This window comes from Balaenoptera ricei, chromosome 14 (assembly GCF_028023285.1).
Source record: "Balaenoptera ricei isolate mBalRic1 chromosome 14, mBalRic1.hap2, whole genome shotgun sequence".
NCBI lineage: Eukaryota > Metazoa > Chordata > Mammalia > Artiodactyla > Balaenopteridae > Balaenoptera > Balaenoptera ricei.
The window spans coordinates 80,653,797-80,680,188 of NC_082652.1; the positions used below are offsets into that span (position 1 = coordinate 80,653,797).

At 35.4% G+C, this 26,392-nt stretch overlaps 2 protein-coding genes across 8 annotated transcripts in view; one reads left to right on the forward strand and one right to left on the reverse strand.

Moving 5' to 3' along the window:
• Nucleotides 1-13,342, reverse strand: part of PIGN (phosphatidylinositol glycan anchor biosynthesis class N) — a 109,104-nt gene extending 95,762 nt beyond the window's left edge. The window contains exons 1-5 of the mRNA XM_059893640.1: nt 13,189-13,342; nt 11,156-11,306; nt 3,384-3,632; nt 1,209-1,330; nt 501-599 (exon numbers count right to left, since the gene is read on the reverse strand). Coding sequence (XP_059749623.1) covers nt 501-599; nt 1,209-1,330; nt 3,384-3,604 — 442 coding nt within the window. The 5' untranslated portion in view covers nt 3,605-3,632; nt 11,156-11,306; nt 13,189-13,342. The remainder of the gene's footprint in view (nt 1-500; nt 600-1,208; nt 1,331-3,383; nt 3,633-11,155; nt 11,307-13,188) is intronic.
• A 247-nt stretch (nt 13,343-13,589) lies between these two features.
• Nucleotides 13,590-26,392, forward strand: part of RELCH (RAB11 binding and LisH domain, coiled-coil and HEAT repeat containing) — a 122,854-nt gene continuing 110,051 nt past the window's right edge. For all 7 annotated transcript variants that reach the window (XM_059894404.1, XM_059894405.1, XM_059894406.1 and 4 more), the window contains exon 1: nt 13,590-14,341. In XM_059894404.1, coding sequence (XP_059750387.1) covers nt 13,822-14,341 — 520 coding nt within the window. In that variant the 5' untranslated portion in view covers nt 13,590-13,821. The remainder of the gene's footprint in view (nt 14,342-26,392) is intronic.

Consider the following 26,392-nt stretch of genomic DNA (forward strand, 5'->3'; position numbering starts at 1 on the left):
GTGACTATCTACTAACTTCTTAGTAATAATCTATCAAAGTAAAATGAACCAGACATCTACATCATCATCACAATGAGGAGTTATCATCATCATAATAAGCATTTTGCTAAATGTTTCACATGAATTATCTTATTTAATCCCCAAAACAAACCTAGAAGATAGAAATTATTATTATCACATTTTACAGAAAAGAAAACTGAAATTCAGAGAAGTTATCTAACTTGCCCAAGATTAAAAAGCTGTTAGATGTTAAGAGTCATATACCATTTCATCGAATCCAAGGTGTTAAAAACTGTATAATTCAACATTTCAAGTACAACTAAGAAGGAAAAAAATCAAACTGACATGTCTATCTATTGTAATATACACCCTTATTTCAGAGATGTTAAATATGTAAAAACATGTATTTCAAGATCAATAAAATATAGTCTATATTTTAAATTACCATATTGATTTACTGCCTATTTAATAGCTGAGGAAATATAATCAATGACTTTTACCTTTGGCAAACATAGCCAAGATGTCTGGGCTCCCCCAGCACCATGTGTGCCTGGTTTCATTAATAAGAGAATCAAATTCTACAGGATTTTCCTTCCATCCTTCAGGTAATTGAGAAAAAAAGCAAACAATGACAAAAGTAATATATACATGATGAAATATTAGTATAACCCCTAAAGAAGTATTTTTCAAATAATAACAATGAGGATTAATTGCAGAACAAATGCAAAACTAATAACAGATTTTGTTACATGTATTATATTACAATTTTTTTAAAAAAGCTTACAATAGATAATTTACTTCTTACTAAAATATAGAATCACTTTTGACCTTTCGAGTGTTAAGATCTAGGAAATCCATGAATCCGTCCAATCATATTCTATCAATAGCACAGGATGATAAAAAGCTAAAGCTTAATTCTTGAGTCAATCCCAGTGTGTGTTTATGTGAGTTAGGCATGCTAAAATACTTGTCAAAAGTATCTCAAGACAGGGACTTCCCTGGCGGTCCAGTGGTTAAGACTCCATGCTTCCACTGCAGGGGGAGTCGGTTCGGTCCCTGGTCAGGGAACTAAGATCCCACATGCCACGCAGCATGGCCAAAAAAAGTATCTCAAAACATACTTCACTTTGTGTCATGATTCACTGTTAAAGAAGCAATATTTTTGCAATAAATTTTTCATGTGATAAAATCATCTAAATAGACAATACCTTTGGCAACTGCACTGACGTCTTCATAAAATCCTGCTATCAGGGCTACATGGCCTGGCCGAGATTCAGTTGGCACACGTGTGTGAGATATCCCCCAGCTGCCTTCATGCATTATGATATTCCTAAAAGATGTTACAGATGAATAGTTAACACAGACTATGATCAAATGCTCTGTTAAGGCTTTAGAAAAATAAGATTATTACTGAAGGAATCCAGTCAAAAGAATGAGTCAAAATTTAAGAAGGAAAGGAATCTTTCTGATCCCACTTGAGCCCAGTCCTATCCCTCCCACCAGCTGGATTCAGTAGCACAAGAAAGCCCAGGTGAGACAAAGAACCACTCAACCACTGTACAGGATCACAAGACAAAATACACCATTATTGTTTAAAGCCACAAAGTATTGAAATGGTATGTTACATAAGAAATCATTGATATACACAATATTATTCTGTCAATGTTAAATTTTATTAGGTGTGATGGTGGTTAAATTATCTTCCTAAATTTGAGATTAAAACAGGCCAAAATTTCTTTTGCTAAAATGTATCAACATTCTTTAAGTTGTCTAACAATGATTTGCAAAATTTGGGGGAAAATGCAAAACTATCAGTAATGCTGTTGCAGGTGAAAGGCCAGCAGAGCAACAAGTTATAAAACACTAATTCATTGGTAACAACTTTCAAGATAAACTTTCAACTCTCAAAATGTTCTGTAGAAAAGTATCTAAAAGTGCTGGTTTAGATACTTTTAATATTGACACCTCATAATAAAACCAACTTTGGTCAAATATATACATAAAAAGTAAAAGGCTTAAAAAACCATTGAACCACCTGCTGAGGGAGGAATATTTTTTAACTTCTTCAGTTATGTAATGGAAACTGAACTCCAACAGAGAGAGGGAGGTATAAAGAAATGTGGATACTTCTGTTGAAAACATTTTGATCAGATCGTATTTTTTAAAAAACAGTGAGGAACAAATAAAACCTTTCAAACAAAAGGTTTAGAAGAAGCTAGAATGGCATACAACACAAGGCACATCAACTGTGAGCCCTTTGCCCTCTATGTAACACCCCAAGGAGAAGCAAGTGGTACCAGAAAGCCTTGCCTTTGCCTTAACAACCAGTATATTTTATATCTTATTAATTTTGCAATGAACTATATTTCTCTCCTTTCTTTGACAACTAAGAAATTCAACCAAATATATCACCCCAATTTTTAAACTAGTCATAGAAATTTATGTTACACATTGTTGTGTACTGAACTTAACCCAGGCTTGATCTCATTTTCCTACTCATATTTTCCTATTGCCCTGAGTTGCTCATTTATTTGCATACTTTAGTATATTATGCATTTCTTTGAGGCACCATAAATTTATTCCTGGAAATTCAACATAGAATTCAGGTTCATTCATTCTTCTGGCAGTCAACAAATATTTATTAATTGCCTATATGTTCTAGGAACTAGAGATAAAGTGGTATATAAAACAAAGTCCCAGACTTAGTGGAAGTTGCACATGCTAAGTAGTACTATAAAGAAAACTGAAATAGGGTAAAGAGATAGAAAGAAATCATGACAGGGGCAGGAGAAAGACAGACGATTTTAGATAAATTTCCACTTGAATTTGAGTTTTAATCTCTCTATAACAGCATTAGGAAGGGCTTTTGAGGGGCTTGCTATGAATCAGAAAAAGAACAGTTGATTGCAGGAGTCCCCTAAGCCCCAAAAATTAAATATTTCTTTTCAAAGCCACTTAATAGAATCCAAAATTGCATTATGTAGTGATATAGACTTGGAAGGGCTTCATATATTTTATAGAAGATGTGTTTTGAGTTGAAGTCTATATTTTCTAGTTAAACACCTTTGTAATTGGCAATTCACTAATATATATGCTTGTCATTAATAAGAAAAGGACAATATAGTGAGTTGTAAGCCAGGTTTCAGAAATTAGGACAAGTTAGGCCAAGCAGCTAAGGTCATTCATTTCGATTCACCTGATAGCAACTTCCACAATATGAGAAATAACTCCTAGAAGGAAATAAACTTGCTAATCTCTATGGCAAAGGCCAATATATATGTGCCCTATTCTCTTTCTCATCATCACTCCTCTACCCAACGTGAGATAAACAGTATTAGTGTAACATTTTCCAGAGATGTCTTTGTACCAGTTGACATGCTTACCTAATAAATGGTGCCCTAGAATTTCCATTTTCATCTAATTCATAAAGTTTATCTGCTCGCAGGCCATCAGCAACAAACAGCACTAATCTTTTCGCTGGGGGAGGCAATGGCGTAAACTGAGGAGTCATTCCATGAACCAAAGGAGATGTAAAGTAAATGTCAAAGATGGAGGCGAAGAACACCAAATGTATGAGCAATCCCAAAATAATGTACAGCAGCATATCCCATGTAACTAATCTTCAAGAAAAACTGAAAAGAGGGAACAAAATTAAATTTGGGTAAGCCTTAGTGCAATCATATATATTTTCACTTATTTTGATGACTACATATAGATTGTATATTTTAAAATATTACATAACACAGCTTCACCTTCATTTATGATGGTAACAAGCATTATTTAATAATGAGATATTACAGAAATAAAATATATGATAAAGTACACTCAAGCAAAAAGAAAAGTTCAAGTATCATAAGTAATTAGCACCAATAAACTATTTATAATAAACTTAAATGCATACTAAGCTCATAAAAACTAACATAGGATCAAAAAACAAAGAAAGAATTAAATGAGTCCTAAAATGAGTTAGGGTTCAGTCAAGTCAAATCCTGTATAAAATAGAAAATATAACTCATGGTGGTCTTGGTTACCCATGTGACAACCATTGATATTCTCAGAATTTAACATTATTTAACTATTTGTGCTTCTTTTTTTTTTTTTTTTTTTTTTTGACTTTTGGTTATCAGCTCAGTACAGTTTTAGCTTCTCTTGACTATCACCAAGTTGAGCAGACAACATGCATTTTGTCCATTCAGTAGGGGAAGGAAAAAGTAGTTAAATTTCATCTTTGCTTCAGAAGATATACACTCATTAAGGGAACACTTTATTTTAGTTCCCTGAACCAATACAAAAAAGAAGAGGGTTACATTCATTCATTCAGTAAAAATGTTCTGTGCACGTATTAAGCACATAATTATGTGCTGGGGAACTACAGAGACCACCAAAGTGACACAGTCACAAATCTGATGAGCTTACAAATACTTAGGGAAGGAAAACTAAGCAATGTGAAACATTTAAATAACACATTTAAATATACCATTAACTGCCTAAATCAATGGGAGTCCATGGGAGTGCTTTTCAAGCCAGTCTACAATTTGCTTTTGTTGGTGAATCTCTCCCCAGATTACAAATAACAGCAAAGTACTCTAACTTGTCCTTCTTGTAATGTAACTGCATTAGTTACACATAGTGACGCTTGGCTGAAAAACACTAAAGATGAGTTAATTTAATTACAGATACATCTTATTCTTCCTGGCCTGAAGAAGTACATTATGAAAGGAAAGGGTGGCAAAATATCCTGCAAAAACACTGAAACACTGGGGAAGAAACCTTATCAAAGTCAAGCATATAATAAAATAAAATAGAGAAAATGGTCAAATTATGGACCACTTTTTTCTTGGGAGAATCAAGAGTCAACTAAATATCAAAGATATTCCACAAATTATAAAAGTCCCTTACTGAGTAGATGCTATTCTGCAATCTAAGGCAACACTCTCAGAATAAATATGTATTTTCCTTATGAGCTTTGACTACATAGCAACTCCCTTCTTAATAATAGCAATCTGATTATAAAAATAAAATCACTGTGGTAAGTTTGGAAATATAGAAAAATTACCTACAATTCTACTACCTAAAGAAAAATCTGTTCACAGTTTCTTACAATTTTTATCCTATCTACATTTTTATAGAGGCTCACAATTTTATATAGATCTTTTCCTTTATTATACATTAATATTTCTGTTATTTAAAAAAATAACCCACCTTTTCCTACACATCATTTACCATTACCATAACTCTATTCTATGGGTGCATTTTAATTTTCCTGATCACCCCCATATTGTTAAGCAGGTTTTTACTATTAAAAGTATTGATGTGATTAATCTAAATTTATAATTTTTATGTTAATTTTTCAGACATTTCACATTATGTGCTTAAGATACTGCCTGTAAGTACAGTCACTGAATCAAAGGCTATGAACATCTTTAAGGCCTTTGATATGCTATATATGGAAATAATTGTTTCAGCTGAATACTGATTCTCCTAATGGTAAATTAATTAAACACTTGCAATATATATTTCTCTTGCTTATCTCACAAGCCCTCCTGAAGAAAAAGTCATCACTTCAAATACACACAGTACAACAAACTAAATTTGATGAATTAAAAAGGAGACGTTTAGCAGAATATTCTAAAGGACAAGATTTCACACACAGAAATTATTATTAATATCAGTGTTTCAAGAAAGGAGGGTGTGGTCAACTTTATCAGATACACTTAAAGACTGGAGTAAGAGCAGGGCAGCAAACTGAAGTCCTTGTTAACCTTACTGAGGAATTTCAACAGAGTAGTGAGAGGTAAGCCCCATGAACGTGCTTGCTCGAAAGTAAATGGGAGGTCAGGGAGGGAAAGACAGTGGGATGAGTACAGCTCTTTGGGAGAATGCTAAGTCTCAAGAAAAGTTCTTTTCTTAAATGAAAATTGATGTATGGCCAATAGAGGGTTTTCCTCAGCTAGGAGACACTAGATCTGTGTGCTGAGGAATGATTTCAAATGTAGAAAGAAATTAACGCTGCAACAGAAACGTGGAGTAACTGCAGGAGTTAAAAATCCTTGTGAAAGCAAGAAGAGCTGGAGCCTAGAGCACAGTGGAGCAGCTGGACCACGCTGTTGTGCCTGGGACCCCCCCCCCCCCCTTTGGGCACTGGAAGTCTTGCATCCAGGGAAACCGGTCAGTTCCAAGTGAACTATCTCTGGGCTCTTCAGCTGGCTCTTCCCACGGCGGCCTCCTTCTTATTTTTCACACCATCTTCTCAAATGTCGCCTCCTCAAGGTTTCTACACCACCCTAAAGTAGACCCTTTCTTCATTTTCCCTGATTTAAACAATGACACGCTCTGTATTTATTGTTGAAATTTACTTAGTGATCCTCTTCCACTGGAATATAAGCCCCATAAGGACACAGACTGATATCTTGTTCACCACTGTTATGTCCTACCTACTGAGAAAGTAGGTGCTCAATCAATGTTTTCTAAGGAACTTATTAAAATGAATGGCAAAGTAATTTTGGCTAAAATGAATCCTACTTCAACAACATTTATTCAAAACCTACTATTTTGCAAGTATTATGCTCAGCAACAGAATTAGAAAAGTGAATAGACATGGACCACACGTCCGTGTTGAATACGCACGACCACATGTTTTAGGAGGACCACAAAGAACGAGGCAAAGAACCCAGCCAAAGCAAGGAAAGACTTTGAAGATATGTGGGATATTAGGCAATCAAAAGATGTATGCAAAAATACAATATCTAGTAGCCCACTTTTCAATGCTAACAAGGAGCCCTGTGATAATTCTTTCAGATCCAAAAAATTACCTACTAATGTATGTTTTTAACCATTTTTTTAATATATGCATATTAAATAAAAATTACCACTAGTTCATACAATTGTTTTTCTTTTGAGTATAAGGGTTCTTGTTATAATACATTCCACTTATTTAGAGTTAATTATTCTAAGGTCAATAGTCTTACTAAATTTTTTCTGACGCACTCTAATGAATGGCATCTATTTTTAAATTTTTCAATCAACTTTATTAAAGTATAATTTATATACAAAAATGGACATTTTACATTTTATAAGTTTTGACCAATATATACACTCATATAACCAACCACCAGAATCAAGATATAGAATATTTTTATCATTCCAAGAAGTTCCCCCATGTCCCTCTGCAGTCAAACCCCATCCCCACAGCTCTGACCATGAGCAATCACTGCCTTCTGTGATGCAAGATTAATTTTTAGCATTCTAAAGTGTCACTGAGATGGAATCATGCAGTATGTACTTTACTGTATCTGCTTTCATTCAGTATTACATTTTTGAGATTCATGCACGGCTGTGATTCAGTTGTTTGTTCCTTTTTAATACCGAGAAGGATCCATTGTATGGATATACTACAAATTGTTTATCTATTCACCTCTTGATGGATATGTGAGTTGTTTCCAGTTTTGGGCTATTATAAATAAAGCTTCTATGAACAGTAAATGACTTTGTGAATATATGCTTTCATTTCTCTTGAATAAATATGCAGAATTAGAATTGCTGGGTTAAATGGTATGCAGATGTTTAAACATATAAAAAGAACTGCCAAACTTTTTCCAAACTGTTTAACACACCTACAAGCAATGTCTTTAAGTGTTTTAAAACTTTATTGACAATCTATAATTTGGCTATAAATGTCGTTTTAGAATTTACTTTTATAGTAAGTATAATGTGCTTTATAATTTCTTATATATTGTTATAATGTTTCCCCCCACTCTTGAGTATATTCAATTACAGTTAGTTAGTGGGAGTGTAGTGGTAACCTACTGTGGTTTTAATTTACCTTTCCCTGATGACCAATAACGTTGAGCAACTTCTCATGCATTTAATGAACTTTTTTTAATCCTCTTTTTTTTCCCTTTTCACTTTTTAAACAGTGTTTTTCAAATAGCAGTACTTTTAAATTCTGATTAAGTTCAATTAATTTTCTTTTGGCGATTGTATTTTGTGTCCCACCTAAGGAATTTTTGTAAATGACAACACTTTAGTATAGATTTTTAACATTTTTATTTTCAAACAATTCCAAATTCAGAGAAAAATTGCAATAGTGGTATGAACATCCATACACCCCTTAGCCATATACATCTAACGTTAACATTTTTCCCACTTGCTTTATCATTTTCTCCCTCTTGCCTCTCTGGTCCCTGTCTCACCTCTTTAACTTACCCCTCCCATGTGTGCGGGTGGGAGGTTTGGCGGGGGTGTGTGTGTCACATAATATTGTTTCTGAACCATGTGAAGATAAGTTACATACACTATGGCCCTTTACCCCTAAATACTTCAGTGTTTATTTCCTGAGAATAATGATATTCCCATATATACCTACAATAGAGTTATCAACTTCAGTACACTCAACGTCAGTATTTTTATCTAATCTACCATCTATACTCCAAATTTTTGAAGTGTCCCAATAATATTCTTTATAGCATTTTTATAGCTTTATTGAGGAATAATTGGCCTATAATAAGCTGTATATATTTAAAGTGTATAATAATTACAGTCAAGATAGTTAACATACCCATAACCCTCAAAAGTTTCCTCATGCCTCTGTGATTCATCCCTACATATTTCATTTTTGATATTATTGTAAATGGTATTTTTTATTTCAATTTCCCCTTGGTAGTTCTTAAATTACCACTGATTTTTATACATTCACTTTGTATCCTGCAACACTGAAAAATTATTAGTTATAGTAGCTTTTATGTAGGTACCTTTTGATTTTCTAAAGAGATAATTATGTCACCTGTGAAAAAAGGACTTCTTAGCAATCTATACTTTTTTATTTATGTCTCACGCTTGTACTGTCTAGGACCTCTAGTATAATGTTGAATAGGTGTAGTAACAACAGAAATCCTTGCCTTGTTTCCAGTCTTAGGGTGAAAGTTGTCAGTTTTCCAGGTTTTGTAGATTCCCTTTCTTAAGTTAAAGAAGTTCCCTTTTACTCTCAATATGCAAAGAGTTTTAAACTGTGAATGTATGCTGGATTTTGTCAAATGCTTTTGTTCCATCTATTGAGATGATCATGATCATTCGGTTTTTCTCTTCTAGTCTCCCAATGTGGTGAATTACGCTGATTGAATTTCCAATGTTAAACCAAGCTTGCACTCCCAGAATAAACCCCACTTGATCATTAAGTATTATCCTTTCTATATACTATTGGATTTTATTTCCTGAAATACTATTTAGCATTTTGAAGTAATATTTATTAGAGATATTAGACTATAATTTTCTTTTTTCTCTGGTTTTGGTATCAGACAATGCATTGGGAAGTGCTGTTACCTCTTTTATTTTTTGGAAGAGTCTGTGTAGAATTTATATTATTTCTTCTTTTCTTGTGTGACAGAATTCACCAATGAAACCAATGGCTCAGAGTTTTCTTTGTTGGAAGGTTTTTAACTATAAATTCTTCATATACAGAGAGATGTTACGATTATTTACTACTTGTTGAGTGAGTTTTGGTAGCTGTATCTTTTAATTTGTCCATTTGTCCATTTCATCCAAATTGTCAAATTTATTATTCCAAAATTATTCATAATATTCTATTCACTTATCCTTTTTTCTGTCCTCTAGCTCAGGACCCCATCTATCAGGTATCATATTTAGTTATGCAAAGTAAGCCATTTTTCAAGTACTTAATTCATTTCAGTTAGATCTTAAACTCTATTTACAACTAAAGTACATACTGTATATATCTAGATGTACAGAAGCTCACACTGATTTAAATACTCCTCTTTACCATGGAAACCTGAGTACTCTCCTTTTCATGCTGATAAATAAGGAAATATGTATACCACTTCTCACTTTCATTTGTATTTACAAATAACTCCCTGGACTTATGTTCTTTCTTTTCTCCATTGCTATTACACAACTCTTAAAGTTTCAAAGTTTATGTGTTAAAGGATAATACAAATTTTCCATTACCCAAAACCTTATGGAAGTAGTGAAACAAAAATTGTGTTTGAGAACTTTGACCCTGAAGCTGTAACAGCCAACATAAAAATCTAGCTGTGTTATATAGTGACAGTGGGCTCCTAGTCAAGTCCCTACCTTGCACTCTCAAGCATCACTTCCTCAGGGACTATGCAGTCCAAATCAGAAGCCAAAACCTTTACTTCAGTTTACAATTATATGGCTATGACTCTGACTATTTGTAGTAATGTCTGTCTCTATCATTTAAAGCTGATTCCAGGACAGCAAGACAGGCTTTCTCCAGCACTCCTCACAGTCCTGGGCACTTACTAAGGACTAATAAATGACTTACAATTATCATTTCAAAGGTAAATGTAATATGCAGGATAGCCACTAGAGGCTGCCTTGTTTCTCTATTTATTCCTCCTCCAGAACATACGCATGAACTGTGAAGATTCAGGATCCTTATAAACAACCACAACAACTTTTATGTTTAAGTCATTTACCATACATAAAATTTCGGTGATTCCAAAATATCATTCTTCACACGCTACTTATTTTATTATTGCTAAGCACATGTAATTAAGCAATATTATTACTTAATATTTCTGTTTTTAAAAATCACTTTTTATTCAGATTTAGTGAAAAAGAAAACTTTGTCATGGATGAATCATTTGGAAACCACCAAAATAAATGAATAATTACTAAAAATTTTAAAATACACATAACCATGTATCAATAAAAGTTATTTAGCTCATATCTGTGGGATGTTTACCACATGCTGAAAAACAATGTTACAAAATTAGAATGCATAAAAATGTATAAAAAGTTAGATACTTATAAAACTTTAAGTCAATGAAAAACTTGCATTTAAAATATTACTTGTGGTTATTTTAAGACTACTAAAGCAAAAAATAATGTTTTAAACATGAAAATGATTTAAGTGCTTGGAAAAAAGCGATCTTTTATATCTTCATCACTAAGATACAAACTTCAATGACTATCTATATTATTCAGTGAAACATTAGCTGTAAAGACCAAATTAATGCAGATCTTGCTAAGTAGAAAGAGAATTTCTCAACAATATTAACAGCAAATTATTAAAAGTAGAGATCAGCAATTATTAATATTCTAGTATGTGCTATTTCTTAAACATTTTTAATTGGTAAGTAAACCTCTATGTATTGTGGAAGAGAAAAGTACTTACTGAGAAGACTGGCCAGTTGATTTGTCACGGGCTTGGAAGGTCACATGAACAAGTCCATGATTATAGGATACGAAGTAGAATCAGGAAACTACAGACGTGTTATAGGAAGCCAATCATGGAAGGACTTCTACATCCAACTTCTTACGACTCTCTGAGGAAACATATTTTAAATCTATTGATATTTTCAACTTTCATTTTAGAAATCAGACCTTAAATTAAAGATATTCCCTTTGGGGCCACCTTAATTGCTTTTTCTGGCTGTAGCTACTAAACAATTGACAACGGGTTTGTTTTGCTTTATTTTTAAAAGTCTGTCAAATGTTCTCCATATACTAGTATTACATTAATTGATAACTGACTATAACATTTATTGTGTACTAGGTACCAGGTACGGTGACAAGCACATTCCTAATTCTATATACTTTCAGTATCCCCTCGACAGATGAGGGCTGAGAGAAGTCAAGTAACTATTTAAAAGTCTCACAGCAAATAATTGGCAGAACTGGGATATGAACTTTAGGCTCTTCAACCTAATAAGCACAATTCTCTAAGGGAAGACCCTAAGTGCAGGGACCCTAAATACAAAAGATTTCTAAAACTCCCCACTACAGAGATAGAAATATTGTACTATACAAACAACCCATTTCTAATCATGCCCTTTCCATGCCATTCCCTAATCCCTTCCATTCCTCCATTCCAGAAATTGGTTCCATTTTCAGTCTCTCTGGCAAACTCAATAAGGAGCAGCAATCCTTTTAGCTAAGAAATATCTAACAGCATTGACTAGTTTGATATTATTTTTCTGAGATTCAGGATTTTTTTTCCCATGCTTTTCTTCAATATACGGCTCACACACAAAAAAATTTAGAATTCAAACATTAGGAGCTAATGTTCTACAAAAAAATACTTCGAATTCTTAGTATTAATAACATCAAAAACAACTTCTACCAAAAACAAAACGAAAAACCCAAAGCCTCATTCAAATGAAAATTTTAGTTTACTGAGCCAGGGTAAACTGAAATTAAAGCCGACATTTAACTGTTGGCATACATTGACATGTAAACCAATAACCTGACCTAAGGCTATATAAGAACGCTATATTTTTATTTTTCCACAGACCTAAAGGAGATACTTTACTGCTTCAATGTAACATAACTTACCTGATAACATAATTATTGCCACCTCTATTTTGGTGCTTAAAGGAAGAACCTATGCAGAATGAGAGGGAAATCTAAAAGTACAAAAGTGGCAAACTTTGTATACTGTGCTAACATTTTTGTATACTGTCCAATATATATATACTGTCCAAGGTATACAGTATACTGTATACTTTGTATACTGTCCAAACTTAGTATACTGTGCTAACATTTGATAAAGGATATCAAAACTGTCAAAAGCAGCCAAGTTTGAAAACAATTTCTCGGTTCCACAGTCAGTACCTTGACTCCAGCCTAAATGTACAAGTCAGAAATGTTGCAAGGCATAGCGGAGAAAGAATGGCTTTGGACATGAGAACTGATTTTAGTTCCTTTGAATACTTATTGATGGAGTTGACTTGACCGGGTCATTGAACGTCTCTAGAATTAAGTTTACTTTTCCCTCCACTGAAGGACTGCATTTGATATTCTGAGGCATCCCTGTGTATTAAATCCTGAGATCCTAACAGTTTGCTATTGAAGTCGAGGCTATCAGGGTATTCTCTGATCCACGCAAATCCAAACCTCTGAGTTCCATTTACTCTCTCCACCTCCCACACCCCACCCTATGGCATCCTGCCCTATCACTACTAACTCGGTGGCGAGAAGGCGCTCTCCTAGGCCTCCAGGGCAAACGGGCACACGGCTAGGAAGGCAAGGAAGAGAAAGGAAGCCACATTCTGACTACAGCCGCTGCCCTGGGCACTTGCTACACGTGCGGAGAAAATGTCATCAACTGGCGGCACACAGCAGAAAAAGTGAAACGTGCTAAGGAAAAGTGAAGCAGCTCGGCGGCGGGCGTGACCGCACCTCTCCCCCACTAGTCCCGGACTTTACCTGGGTTTATACAGGTCAGGCCTGATCTCAGGAATGAGGCCTCCTCACCGCGAAGGCGGGACCCAGCTCGAGGTCAGAGTTCCCCTCTGTTCCCGAAAGGACATCCAAGAGAATGTTCCTAAGCCACCATCAAAACCGCTCCTCAACCACTGAACGCCCCTGACACTTACCTGGCCAGAAGCTGCTCTCGCGATAATTCTTGGGTCAGCCCTCCGTAACTCCAGTCCCCGCCCCCTATCTCATTCGGCCAATCAAAAAGGAGTGGGGCGGGATTTTTGTCTTGGAGCGGGGAGCGGGGCCCTCTATCTTTGCTCACTAGTGGGGAGAATGGGCGGGGTGGGGGCGGGGCTGGGGCGGGGAGCGGGGGCACGGCACGCGCCATTTCTCGCGAGACTGGGGACCAGGAAGACGCCTGCAGAGCCGGGCTGCTGCTGCAGCTGTGGCTGAGGCAGCGGGTGGTGCTGCTTCCACACCGTTTGCCTCCGAGCCTGGGCCTGGTCTCCAAGTGAGGAGGCGGGACGTGGCCAATCCGGGGCCCTGGAGGTGCCCAGTGCCCGCTGAGGCTTAGTGGGGATTCAGGCTGCGGCCTGTCAGAGCCAGACAGGGAGGCGCCCACGCTCCTGACAGTATAAGATGGCGGCGATGGCGCCTGGAGGTGGTGGCGGCGGCGTGAATCCATTCCTCAGTGATTCGGACGAGGACGACGACGAGGTTTCAGCGACCGACGAGCGGCGGGCAGGACTTCGGCTGAGTTCCGGGGTCGGCCTAGATCCTGGCTCTGCGGACTCGCTATCGCCCCAGGATCCCGTGGCCTTAGGGAGCAGTGCACGGCCAGGGCTCCCTGGGGAGGCGTCGGCGGCTGCGGTGGCACTGGGGGTCACCGGGGAGACCCCGGCCCGATTGTCAGTTGATGTGATCGCGGCTCAGTTGTTGCGCGATCAATACTTGCTGACCGCCCTGGAGCTGCACACCGAGCTGTTAGAGAGCGGCCGCGAGCTCCCTCGGCTGCGCGACTACTTCTCCAATCCCGGCAACTTCGAGAGGCAGAGCGGGACCCCGCCGGGGTTAGGGGCGCCGGGGATCCCTGGAGCAGCCGGCGTTGGAGGCGCAGGAGGTCGGGAGCCGAGTACTACGTCGGGTGGGGGACAGCTCAGTAAGTGAACAACAGCCCTGTCACTCCGGCTGGACTGTTGGGATTGCAAGGGGTAGTTGTGGGGAGGGGGTACTTCCGGGCGGGTACTGAGTATGAGGAACATTTTAGTTAAGAGAGTTGGGGCGGGGGGTGATGTTTTGCGGCGGAAGCAAAAGGATCTGGCAGTTACTGTTCTCTGCCTGCCTGCCTCCAGCTCTTGGCTGGACTTGCACCTGCTCCTGGCTCCACTCTTGGTGTCGGGATCTACTAAATAGCCAGCGTTCACTGGCTAGTTCACTGGCTATTACGTAACTGCAGAAGACTCCCTTGCAACCTTGGTTTATCGCTTTAATCCTTTTTCCGTTTTCTCCAATCCCCTGAATCACCACTACCTGGAAACAGTGTTCCTTAAATTGTTCGCAGTAATTGTTTGACTCAAAGTCAAGAGAGAAAAGAATAGGAAATTTCTCTCCACGAAGTCAGATCCACTTGAAGACCCTTTGTCTTTGGGGTGACTTGCTCACTCAAAAATTAGGTTTTCTGTTGCATAAAATTTGTTCTGTTTAAACTCAATTTAATTGCATTTCTGTTCCTTAATTTCAGTAGGTTTCCAAAATTACAGGAAGTCTAAGGAGCTGGCTAGGCAAGTTCTACCTGCAGTATATCTGCTGGTCTCACCACCTCACAGGCTTTTTTCTCTGCCTAAGTTAGGAATTAACTTTTTTTTTTTTTTATGGCTGTGTTGGGTCTTCGTTTCTGTGCGAGGGCTTTCTCTAGTTGCGGCAAGTGGGGGCCACTCTTCATCACGGTGCGCGGGCCTCTCATTATCGCGGCCTCTCTTGTTGCGGAGCACAGGCTCCAGACGCGCAGGCTCAGTAACTGTGGCTCACGGGCCTATTGCTCCGCGGCATGTGGGATCCTCCCAGACCAGGGCTCGATCCCGCGTTCCCTGCATTGGCAGGCAGATTCTCAACCACTGCGCCACCAGGGAAGCCCAGGAATTAATTTTTTTACCTTGTTATAATCATTGTTAGCAGTATAGAGTAGTCGTTTACTTCATTCATCATATATTTATAAGCATTTCTTATGGCTTTAAAACGTGCTGTCAGGATGTATGCTGTATTCCTAGGACCCACCCCTTTTGAGAGGCATCTTAGATTTTTTCCCTTATTAATGGTATGAGGTGTTTTTGTGTGTTATGTGAGGCCAACTGGAATTTACTAACAAATGTTAAATATACAATTTTAAAATTGTAACCCAATTGATTATTTTTTGTCTATACTTTTAAATGGTGCCAGAGACTTAAATTTCCTAACTTAGATGTAGTGAAAGTGCAAAGAGTGCACTTTCCATCAGGGTAAATACTGAGCATATTTCTCTCTTGAATATGGAATTTTCTCAGCAGGTGTAACTTCCTTGCTCAATATTATAGGATAATATTCCATTTCTGGAAACGATTTGCTCATTGCTGACCTTTAAGACCATAAAATGTAACAAAGAGCAGTGTAACAAAATTGTTAGGTAGTTGGCTTTCTTTGTTTGGTTTCAGATTTTTGAACTATCTAATAATGATTTTCACCGGATAAGCTCTTACTACTTCCTCAAGACCCAGCTTAAATGTCATCTTTGTAAATGTTTCCCACACTCTCCAGGCTTGGTTGTTTGGTTCTTTCATTGTACTATTTTCAAACCTCAACCGTTGCTTTTAACTTTTTGTATTTGATTTGTTAACAGTATCATTTTTCTCCATTAGATAGTCACTTCTTAAGGGTCATCTTTATATTCCTCACAGTTTGTACAGTTCCTGGCCTGTTGTTGAACATAATTAAATTGCATCTGCTGTGTTTTTCTACTATATAAATATAATGAAATGGGTTATTCCTTACTTCATAACTTTATTTAATTTAAAAGAATTTATTATCCTGTTCACCCTACCTTATTATGGCGTGATATCACTGTTTATAGTGAAAATGTCTCTTAAAAACCTTTTGTATACAAATATATTTATAATTTAGACTAAATATTATAGAGGTGTTTTAGAGTAAAAATTGACTTCTGAATGCCTTTGCATTATACATTTTTATAGTTTCTTGAAATAATTTAAGTCCTGTGATCAAAAATCAAAATTTAACTACTATCAAATATTCATCTGCAGTTGTGCTTTTCTATTATCCTCATTTAATTGGACCTGTTTTGGGTATAACTCAAAAATATATAATTAGATAATATATTTTAGATAATGTATTTTCAAGTTAATACAAAACAAATGAGCAACAGGGAAAAAAAAATCAAAATTATCCATAATCCAACCAGTGATACTTGCCTTTTCTGTCTTTTCTATCCATATAATTTAAAAAGCAAAAATTGTTTTAAACTGTTTTATATAGCTTTATATTAGTTGACAGACACTGTAATTTTTACCATCAACTTTGAGGTAAAATTGCATACAATAAAATGTGCCCATTTCAAGTGTACAGTGTGATGAGTTTTGGAAAACAAATTACTACTACAGATAAAATATAAAACATTTTTATTGTCCCCAGAACTCTTTCATTTTCTTTTGCATTCAATATCCCAAGACCATCACTGACCACTGTAGAACACAATTTTCCAGTCTTGGCCTAGGCACTATCGAAACTTTGGGCCTGATAATTCTTTGTTGTGTTAGTGTCCTCTGCATTCTAGAATGTTTAACAGCATCGCTGGCCTCTCTGTCTGCTAGATACCAGTAGCAACCACCCCGACCCCATTCCCTAAGTTGTGACAATCAAAAAATGTCACCAGCACTGTCCAAGAAGGGGAGGGCAAAATTTCCCCAATTGAGAACCACTTCCTTAGTTAAGTTTTGTCTATTTTAAAATTTCATATAAATGCAGTTCCGGAGCATATAGTCTTTTCTGTCTGGCTTCCTTTGCTCAGTAAAATGTTTTTGAAATTTATCCAAATAATGTTTTTATGTGTATTAATAGTTCATTCCTTTTTTGGTTTATCCATTCATCTGTTAGCCATTTGTGTTTTTTCCATCTTTGGCCTATATGAATAAGGCTGCCATGAACATTCTTGTATAAGTTTTGCATGGACATATGTTTTCATTTCTTTTGGGTAATACCTAGGAATAGAATTGCTGGGTCATATACTTAGTATATATTTAAATTTGTAAGAAACGGTCAAACTGTTTTTACAAAGTGGTTGTATCATTTAAAATTTCCATCACCAGTGTATGAGAGTTTCAATTTCTATACATCCCCCAAACACTTGGTATTTTCAGGCTTTTTATTTAACTCATTCTAGTGAGAGTGCTGTGGTATTTCATTGTGGTTTTAATTTTCACTTCTTGAGGGCTAGTGATGCTGAGCTATTTCTTCTGAGCTTTTTGCCACTGGGGGGCTGTGTGTGTGTGTGTGTGTGTGTGTGTGTGTGTGTGTGTGTTGCCATTAATGTATCTTTTGTGAAACGTCTGTTCCCAGCTTGTTATTGAGTTATAGTTCTTTATATATTCTGGACCCAAGTCCTTTATCAAGTATGTGTTTTGCAAATTTTTTCTCCCAGTATGGTTTGCCTTTTCATTTTTTAATAATGGGTCTTATGAACAAAGGTTTTTAATTTTATCAAGTCCAGTTAATCGGGTTTTTTCCTTAATGATTCATGCTCTTTGTGTCCTAAATAAGAAATATTTGCCTATCCTAAGGTTGCAACAATTTTCTTGTGTATTTTCTTCTAGAAGTTTTATAGTTTTAGCTTTTAAATTTAGGCCTATGATGGCATCATAAAAAGAAGAAATATTTCTTAAATATTCGTCCTATAAATGTGCAGATATTTATAGCACAAACTTTAGTATAGCTTAAATGCAAGTGCATTGTGTATGTCAAAATATCAGTGCACTTAAATGTCTTAATACAGTCAGAAAATAGATAAATGCTAAAATAAGCCTGTAAAACTGTGGTTAGTACCATGTTTTGAAGATTTTGACTAAGCTCCTAATCACACAAATTCTGTTTTAGAGATTCTAAGGATGAATCCTTCTTTAGGACCAGACTACTGTCTGTTTTAAGGTCCTCTGTGTTCAGTTCTAGCATGTCAGCTGTTGCTAGTTGGATTATGACTTTATAATACTCAATAAGTACTTTTTGGTTCATTATAAACAGTATAAAGATTGATAGTATGGATTATCTAAAACATTAAATTATTTTTATTTGTTTTTATGTATTTTTTGATTGATGTGTGTCTGATCTGAAAATTCATAATACTTCAGAATAATAGATGTGTAGTCAAAAGTAGTTTTCTTTAAGGATGTCTAAAAGCAATTTAATTTTGTAAGATTTACTAATTTGTTTACCCAAAAGTCTGTTGACCTCGGTTAATACTAGTATAGTGGTGGTTTTAAAATACTGTAAGAAGTCTTCATACTATATTTAATCTTTTTTTCTTGATTAGAAGAGTAGTCTATATTTATAAAACATTCAAAAATTAAAAGAATTATAGCTTTATAAGTTTGATGTTTTCAGTAGAAGAATTTAAAATGAGCTCTAATGAAGTCTCAGTGTTTGATAAATTGTTGCAGCATCATTTTGATGTTCCTACTAGATCCATTTGTTAAACTAATTAGATCTTTTGTATTTCGTTTTACTTGCTTGAATATATACACACATTAATTATATATTTTCCCCTGTATTTTTGCCAGTTGAGCCAATTTGGTAATTGTTTTGCTTTCCAATTAGACTGCAAGATAAAAGTTGTGCCAATGCCATTGATTAGCACTGAACAGATTGTAGTATCTTATCCTGAGGAATGCTGGTTCCACTCTAAGCCTTAGAGTTCTAATCAAAATTGGTCTGTAATTGCTTAGGATGAGCCAGTTCTTTGTAGAGACAGTAGGTGGTCACATAACTTATGCCTTTCAATGATGGATTTCTTTTATTCTGTATTTATCATGCTTTCAAATTTTTGTAAGGCTGCTTATCAGGAGGCATTTATGATTGAATTTAATAATTTAACTTGTGAGCCTACAGACTTCTTGAGTCACCTTTCTCCTTTTTTAAATTTTCTGTTTCATTACCTTGCCTATCTATTCTCAAAACTCTGAAAGAGTACGTATCTCACTGTGCTCTGTTCCTTTCTTAGTATCACCTGTGCTATATGATTACCATCTTCCAGAGTTCCCATCTCTTCTGCTTTACAAAGTACGGTAGTTCCTCCCTGTTAGGTTGGAATTGGGTTTAGTGCTTCCTCTGGCTTCTAACAAGAGAGTATCAACAGAATATTTCTAAAATTTATTAGGTTCACTGCTTTTAGCTGCATGAGACTTCCTACTATTGTCTGGACCATATAGATTCCTAAATTTATCTCTTACATGACTGTCATTTTTTTGCCTATGCCTTTCAGTAGCTTCAAACTTATTAATTCTTGTGGAAATTTTGTCAGATATTTTCATTGCCTAGAACAGTGACGGGTATAGTTGGTATTCAATATTTTACGTTGATCAATACATTTATTAAACTGTGATCAGCTAAGGGTTGTAGGAATCCAAAAGAAGTTTAGTGTATGTCCTTGAGTTTATGTTCTTGATGGAGAGGCAAGAAAATGAGGGTAAAGAGAAGATAATGTTTATTTTATGTTTTGCCTTGTTTAAAACATCATCTGGGAACGTGCTTACTATTATCTGGCTCACCAATTAATAATAAAGAGATTTTAAAATGCAGTATGATGTTTCAAGCCATTGTGGTACATAGTTTAAAAGGAAGCAAGATAGGGGCATTAATCAAGGGAAACAGGCCTTATTTCTGTCAAAAATTAAACTTACACTTTCTACTTTAGGGGTGATCTTCAGAATGTATGCTTATCTGTTTCTTTGCTTGTTTTTTTAAAAACATTTGTTGGAAAAAACCTTCCAGGATTAGTGTAATTTTCATTTTGTTTAGTATATTTAGGTCAGAAACTAAATTCGGTTAATTTGTTTTTATATGATGGCTTTTAATTGTGCCCACCCCCTTAACTCCCATGGTTTTAGGATGATTAACTGAAAAAGAACACTTACCTTGATCTAAAAATACAGTCTACTTATATCTAAATTACAAATATGGATTGAGAAGTATCTTAAATATTAATAGTCTATTTTTTTTCTTTCAGGTAGTTGTTTTTATTGGCTTCTACCTATAAGTACTGTAAGAGTTGATGATAAAGTGTGGTTTCTAAATTATTTATACTAAAAACATACTTGTTAATGCTTAAGTGAATTATGTTTTGCTGTTTGGCCATATTTTGAACACAGCTCCTCTTGGGTTGATTTTCGGGGGTTTTGCGTTAGTTTAGGATTGATCTACTTCAACTCCCTTATCATATGAGTGTTTGTTTCAATATTACAATTAACTTTTTTTTGAGATCTAATTGTCATGTGACATGTTATTAGTTTCAGGTGTCCAACATAATGATTTGATAATATGTCTATATTGTGAGATGATCACCACAGGAAGTTTAGTTAGCATCCATCACCACACAAAGTTACAATTCTTTTTCCTGTATGAGAACTTCTAAGATCTACTCTCTGAGCAACTTTCAAATACACAAAACAGTCTTGTTAACTATGGTCACCATGCTGTACATTCCATCCCCAAGACTTATTTATCTTACAATTGGAAATTTGTACCTGCAATTAATTTTTTTTAACATCTTTATTGGAGTATAATTGCTTTACAGTGTTGTGTTAGTTTCTGCTGTATAACAAAGTGAATCAGCTATACGTATACATATATCCCCGTATCCCCTCCCTCTTGTGTCTCCCTTCCACCCTCCCTATCCCACCCCTCTAGGTGGTCACAAAGCACCGAGCTAATCTCCCTGTGCTATGCAGCTGCTTCCCACTAGCTATCTCTCTTACATTTGGTAGTGTATATATGTCCATGCCACTCTCTCACTTTGTCCCAGCTTAGCCTTCCCCCTCCCTGTGTCCTCAAGTCCATTCTCTACGTCTGCATCTTTATTCCTGTCCTGCCCCTAGGTTCATTAGAACCCTTTTTTTTTTTTTTTTAGATTCCATATCTGTGTTAGCATAGGGTATTTGTTTTTCTCTTTCTGACTTACTTCACTCTGTATGACAGACTCTAGGTCTATCCACCTCACTACAAATAACTCAATTTCATTTCTTTTTATGGCCGAGTAATATTCCATTGTATATATGTGCCACATCTTCTTTATCCATTCATCTGTTGATAGACACTTAGGTTGCTTCCATGTCCTGGCTATTATAAATAGTGCTGCAGTGAACATTGTGTGTACCTGCAATTAAATTTTTTTAACATCTTTATTGGAGTATAATTGCTTTACAATGGTGTGTTAGTTTCTGCTTTATGACAAAGTGAGTCAGTTATACATATCCATATATCCCCATATCTCTTCCCTCTTGCGTCTCCCTCCCTCCAATTAATTTTTAAAGTGGCTGCTGGCCCCCATTTCGCTGGAGCACGATAACTCTCTAATTCCGCCTATGCATATAGTTTCTACAAACTAAGGACATCTGCCCAGGAAATCTGAACAAGTTGAATGTAAATTGTCTAATTCACTTTAAAAATAGATTCTTCAGATTTCTGAGAAATGAATACCTGATATAATTGAATACAGCAATGGTATTTACTAAGATTCAGCAAAAGATAACACTTAACTATAACAGGATCAAGAAGACTGTCCTAGAGCTGATATATTTGGATTATAGCAAGCTACATGACAGATCTCTCACACTGGTATGAATAAAATAGAGAAATATGGGCTTGGTAAAAGAGTAGCTGTGGAAAGATGCGTAACTGATAAAACAGCAGTAGGTCTGTGCCAGTCTATACCATCTATACTTTTGAACTTGGCCTATTTTTTGAAGACCACTCAACTTGTAGTACTGATATCTGATCCTCAGTTCTGCTCTGCCACTTACAGCTCTGTTACCTTGGGTAAATTACTTAGCCTTTTAGAGCCTTCTTATTCTGTGTAAAGCATAGTAATCATTTCTGTCCACTGCTAGTTATAGGGTTTTAATGAAGTTTACATGAGAGTATATATGTGAGAGGACTTCAAAAACTCATTTTATAGTTCTTTCTTTTATAAGAAAAAATATATGAAGCGATGAGGGAAAACTAGATCAGATTTGCTGATGATAAAAGACTGAGAAAGATAGGTGATGTCTGCTAGTAATAATTTATAGGATTAAATGGGACTAATGGGTATATGGCATCCTAATTAAAATAATCGTTTAAAAAACATACTGGGAACATTTGTACTTGAAATTCACAGGAAAATTTGATAGCATTTCTATTTGAGTAGCCACCATAAATTAGATCAAAGAAGTCTGCTCATTTTAAGGGAAAAAGCTGTATAGCATAGTGAGTTAAGAGCACAGTTTGGAGTCAGACTACCTGGCTTGGATCCTGTTTCTGCTACTTTTTTATCCTTGTGACTTTGAATAAGTAACTTAATCTCTCAATGCCTCAGTCTCTTCATCTAAAAATGAGGATAACGGTACCTACCTCATAGAGCTGTTGTGAGAGTCAGCTGAATTAATATTTATTATCATTTGCAGTAAGTCTGTATAAGTGTAAAATGAATTATGAAAAGGCAAACATTGGATTTAGGATTTTTGTAATGGTTCATTAAAATCTACTACCATGCAGTTAATGCATTGTATTTTATGTCTGTAAAGGCATTGTACCTACATTTTTACAGATGTGTTTAATCACATTCATGTAAGTTATTTTTAAATATAATTTCTTTTTGTGTTTTTCTTAGACAATGGTTACTTACTCAATTTTATAACTAACGGATGGCCAGAAAAGGGGTTTTCTCCCTTTACTTATTTATTTTTTTGGAACTTAATAATAGTTTTAAAAAATCAATATATGTTGCCATCTACAGAACAAATACTTTAAAAGCAAAGAAGAGCAGAGGTAGACAGAGTGAAGTAAGAAAGAGATAACAGACCAGAAACAAGCTCCAGGAGTCTTTTGTATAGGAAAAAGAGTCAAATCAGTGCGGGAAGGGTAGGCTATTCAATAAATTTTTCTCCTTCTAGAGGGAAATTATTTATTTACCTCTTACCATATACATACACACACACCAAAACAAAGTCTCCAAATGAATTAAAATACTAAATGTGGGAAATGGAACTTGAAAACTTTTGGAAGAAAATATTAAAACATTTATGACCTTGAGGTAAGGATTTCTTAGACATAAAAATTGTACACTTTAAAGTAAGAGATTGATATATTTGTATCAAAATTAAAATTCCTGTATGTAAAAAGCTAACATAAAGTAAAAGACAAGCCACAGACTAGGAGTACATATTTGCCATATACATATAACAGTCAAAAAGTATTTCAAATTTAGAATCTGTATAGAATGCCTATAAATTAAGAGAAGGAAAAATAACCTAATGAAAAATAGGCAAAATAAAAATAGGTAATTCAAAAAGAAGCAAACCAATGAAAAGTTGCTCAAATTCACTAGTAATCAGGGAAATGCATTTCGCAATACCCAGCCTTTTGGCAAAAATGAAGATGTCTGACAACACTTAGTATTCCTGATATGGAGGAAGCAGGCACTCTTGTGCTCCCAGTAGAAGTGTCGATACAACTACTTTGAAGAATATTTTGATAAAATCTAGAAAAGTTGAAGATGTGCACACCCTTCAACCCAGCTTTTCCACGTGTAAGTATTTATCTGGAACTTATGAGGGTGCGTAACGAGGTGTGTACAAGGTTGGAAACAGTCCTCTTGGCCATACATAATGGAGACATTAGTTATGGTATATTCATAAAATGGAAATCTTAGCAGCCTTTAATCAGATCTCAGGTCTGTTGTGGAGCATTACACACAGTTCTATACCATTATGTAAATTTTTGAACACATAAAACAATACTGTATATTATTTGTGGGTACTTGTATATGTATTATAGATATAAAAGCATCAACTAGAGTCACACTAAATCCATTATTGTGATTGCCCTTGAGGAGGGAAACATTAGGGACATGAACTTTAAGGTATTATTTCTTCTTAAGTTGCAAACTGTTAGCAGTTGTTCATATCAGGTGGTGGTTATATGGTGTTGTACTTTGTACTTTTCTTTAAAGCAATTTAAAGTAAAGCATTTTAAAGTATTTTTGTCAAAATTTGCATGTAGTAAATTCTGGTAAAACAAGAAAAATTTGTAATGGGAGTTATAACTCCACTATTCCACCATTAATTGGCACCTAATCCTATAACTGTGCAGTGTAAATTGTTTGGTGTTTTTAGTGACATGAAATACCATCTTCTTTCTGGTATATGAACACAGAGAATGAATTTTGCATAGTAAGTTATTTCTGCATATGTGTTTGGTATATGTCTACCTTTTTTGTTACCTTATATTGAATATCTGTCTTGTATTATCTATTAATTAAATTTGCACAAAATAACAGCAAGAAAATGTCATTCTTTGCTCACAAACTATTGGTACATATGTACCAGTTTCTCTATTCTCAGTCTCCTGTTGCCATTTGTAACCTTGAGGATCAGTTTTATCTGGAAGGGAAATCTTCAGAATCAGTTAATAATTCTTAGTATAATGTTGACATAAATCTCTTTTAAGATACATTTGACATGTTTCAAGTGAACAAAACTGTACCAATAGCTTTTTATTGCATCATATGGGGAGTCTTGTAACTATTCTGTTGATGTATATCTGTACGGAAATAGAATTACTGTTAGAAAAGTACCTAGCAACAGCCTTAAAGTTTCTAATTTTTCTAGGCAAGAGTAGTTCCTGATTATAGGCATTCTTTACAATCATGGTAAGCTTGTTTTTTGAAGCTTTTTTTTTTTCTTCAGGGATGGATATGTGAGTAAGGAGAGTTGACCAAAGAATATAAGGTGGAATGATGACAGTTATGAATGTATCACCAAAATCTCTAGTCACATTTTATTATTGTTCTTAATGTTTAATATTTGCATTTTGTACCCTTTAATAAGTTACAGTAGTAAGAATTTTTGTCTCCTAAACCTTCTAATAAGATGTCCATATCAAATAGGTAGCCTGTATTGATAGGTGATTTTTGAATCTACAGTCTCACTGAACTCTTCCTGACAGATTTTTTTTCTATAAACAGTATTGTCCTCTGAATGTAGTTTTGATCAAATATGTGTGACACAAAGGTCGGAAAGTAAAAGGTATACTTATGTACTGTTGGTAGGATACTCTTTTTGAGAATAATTTGGTGATATCAATCATATTTTTAAAATACATATTCCTTAATATCCAATTCCATTTCTATAATTTATTATAGACAAGCTTGTTTGCATTACTACTGAACCTAGATTTTTTTTTCATATATTCTACAAGTAAAGGTATCAAAGATTGAAAACAACCTGACTGTCCAACAGTAGGGGGTTGGCTGATTAAAAAAAACGATCTATATGTGCTGATGTGGAATGATCACCAAGATATATGATAAATTGAATAAATTAGGATGCAGGCTAATTTATTCAAGTATTTGTGTTTTCCATTTACATACGAGAAGGGAGAAATTGGCCTGTGCCTAGCATATTTCTAAAAGGATATATACAGAAGAGTCTAAACAACGATTGTCGTCACAGAGGGTGATTGGTGGTTGGGAGATGGGCTTACCTTTTCTTTGTATGCCCTTTTATATTTTACCACATATCATGTCTTAAGTGGCAAGGCTGGGATTCCAAACCAGATCGCTAACTTCCAAGTCTGCATTCTTTCCATTACACCACAACTACTGTTTTGTCAATTTTAAAGCACAGTCAAGCAAATATTCTTAAATCATTTTAGTGTATGGTCAGGCAAAGTATCTTAATAACTCATTCAGAGTATATCTTATTAACTCAGAATAGCCAGTCATTTTAATGCAGAAGGCAAGTCAGGTAGTATAATGTTGATCATTTAAAAAATAAAGTGATAAACTATAGCACCACATCAAGACAGAGGTGAATAATCTGCTGAATGAAATTCTAAGGAAATCCGCCAAGGTTGGATTAGCATGTACTCTCTTTTTCAGTCTTGAAGCTTTGCTGCATGGTTACATCTAAGTTTC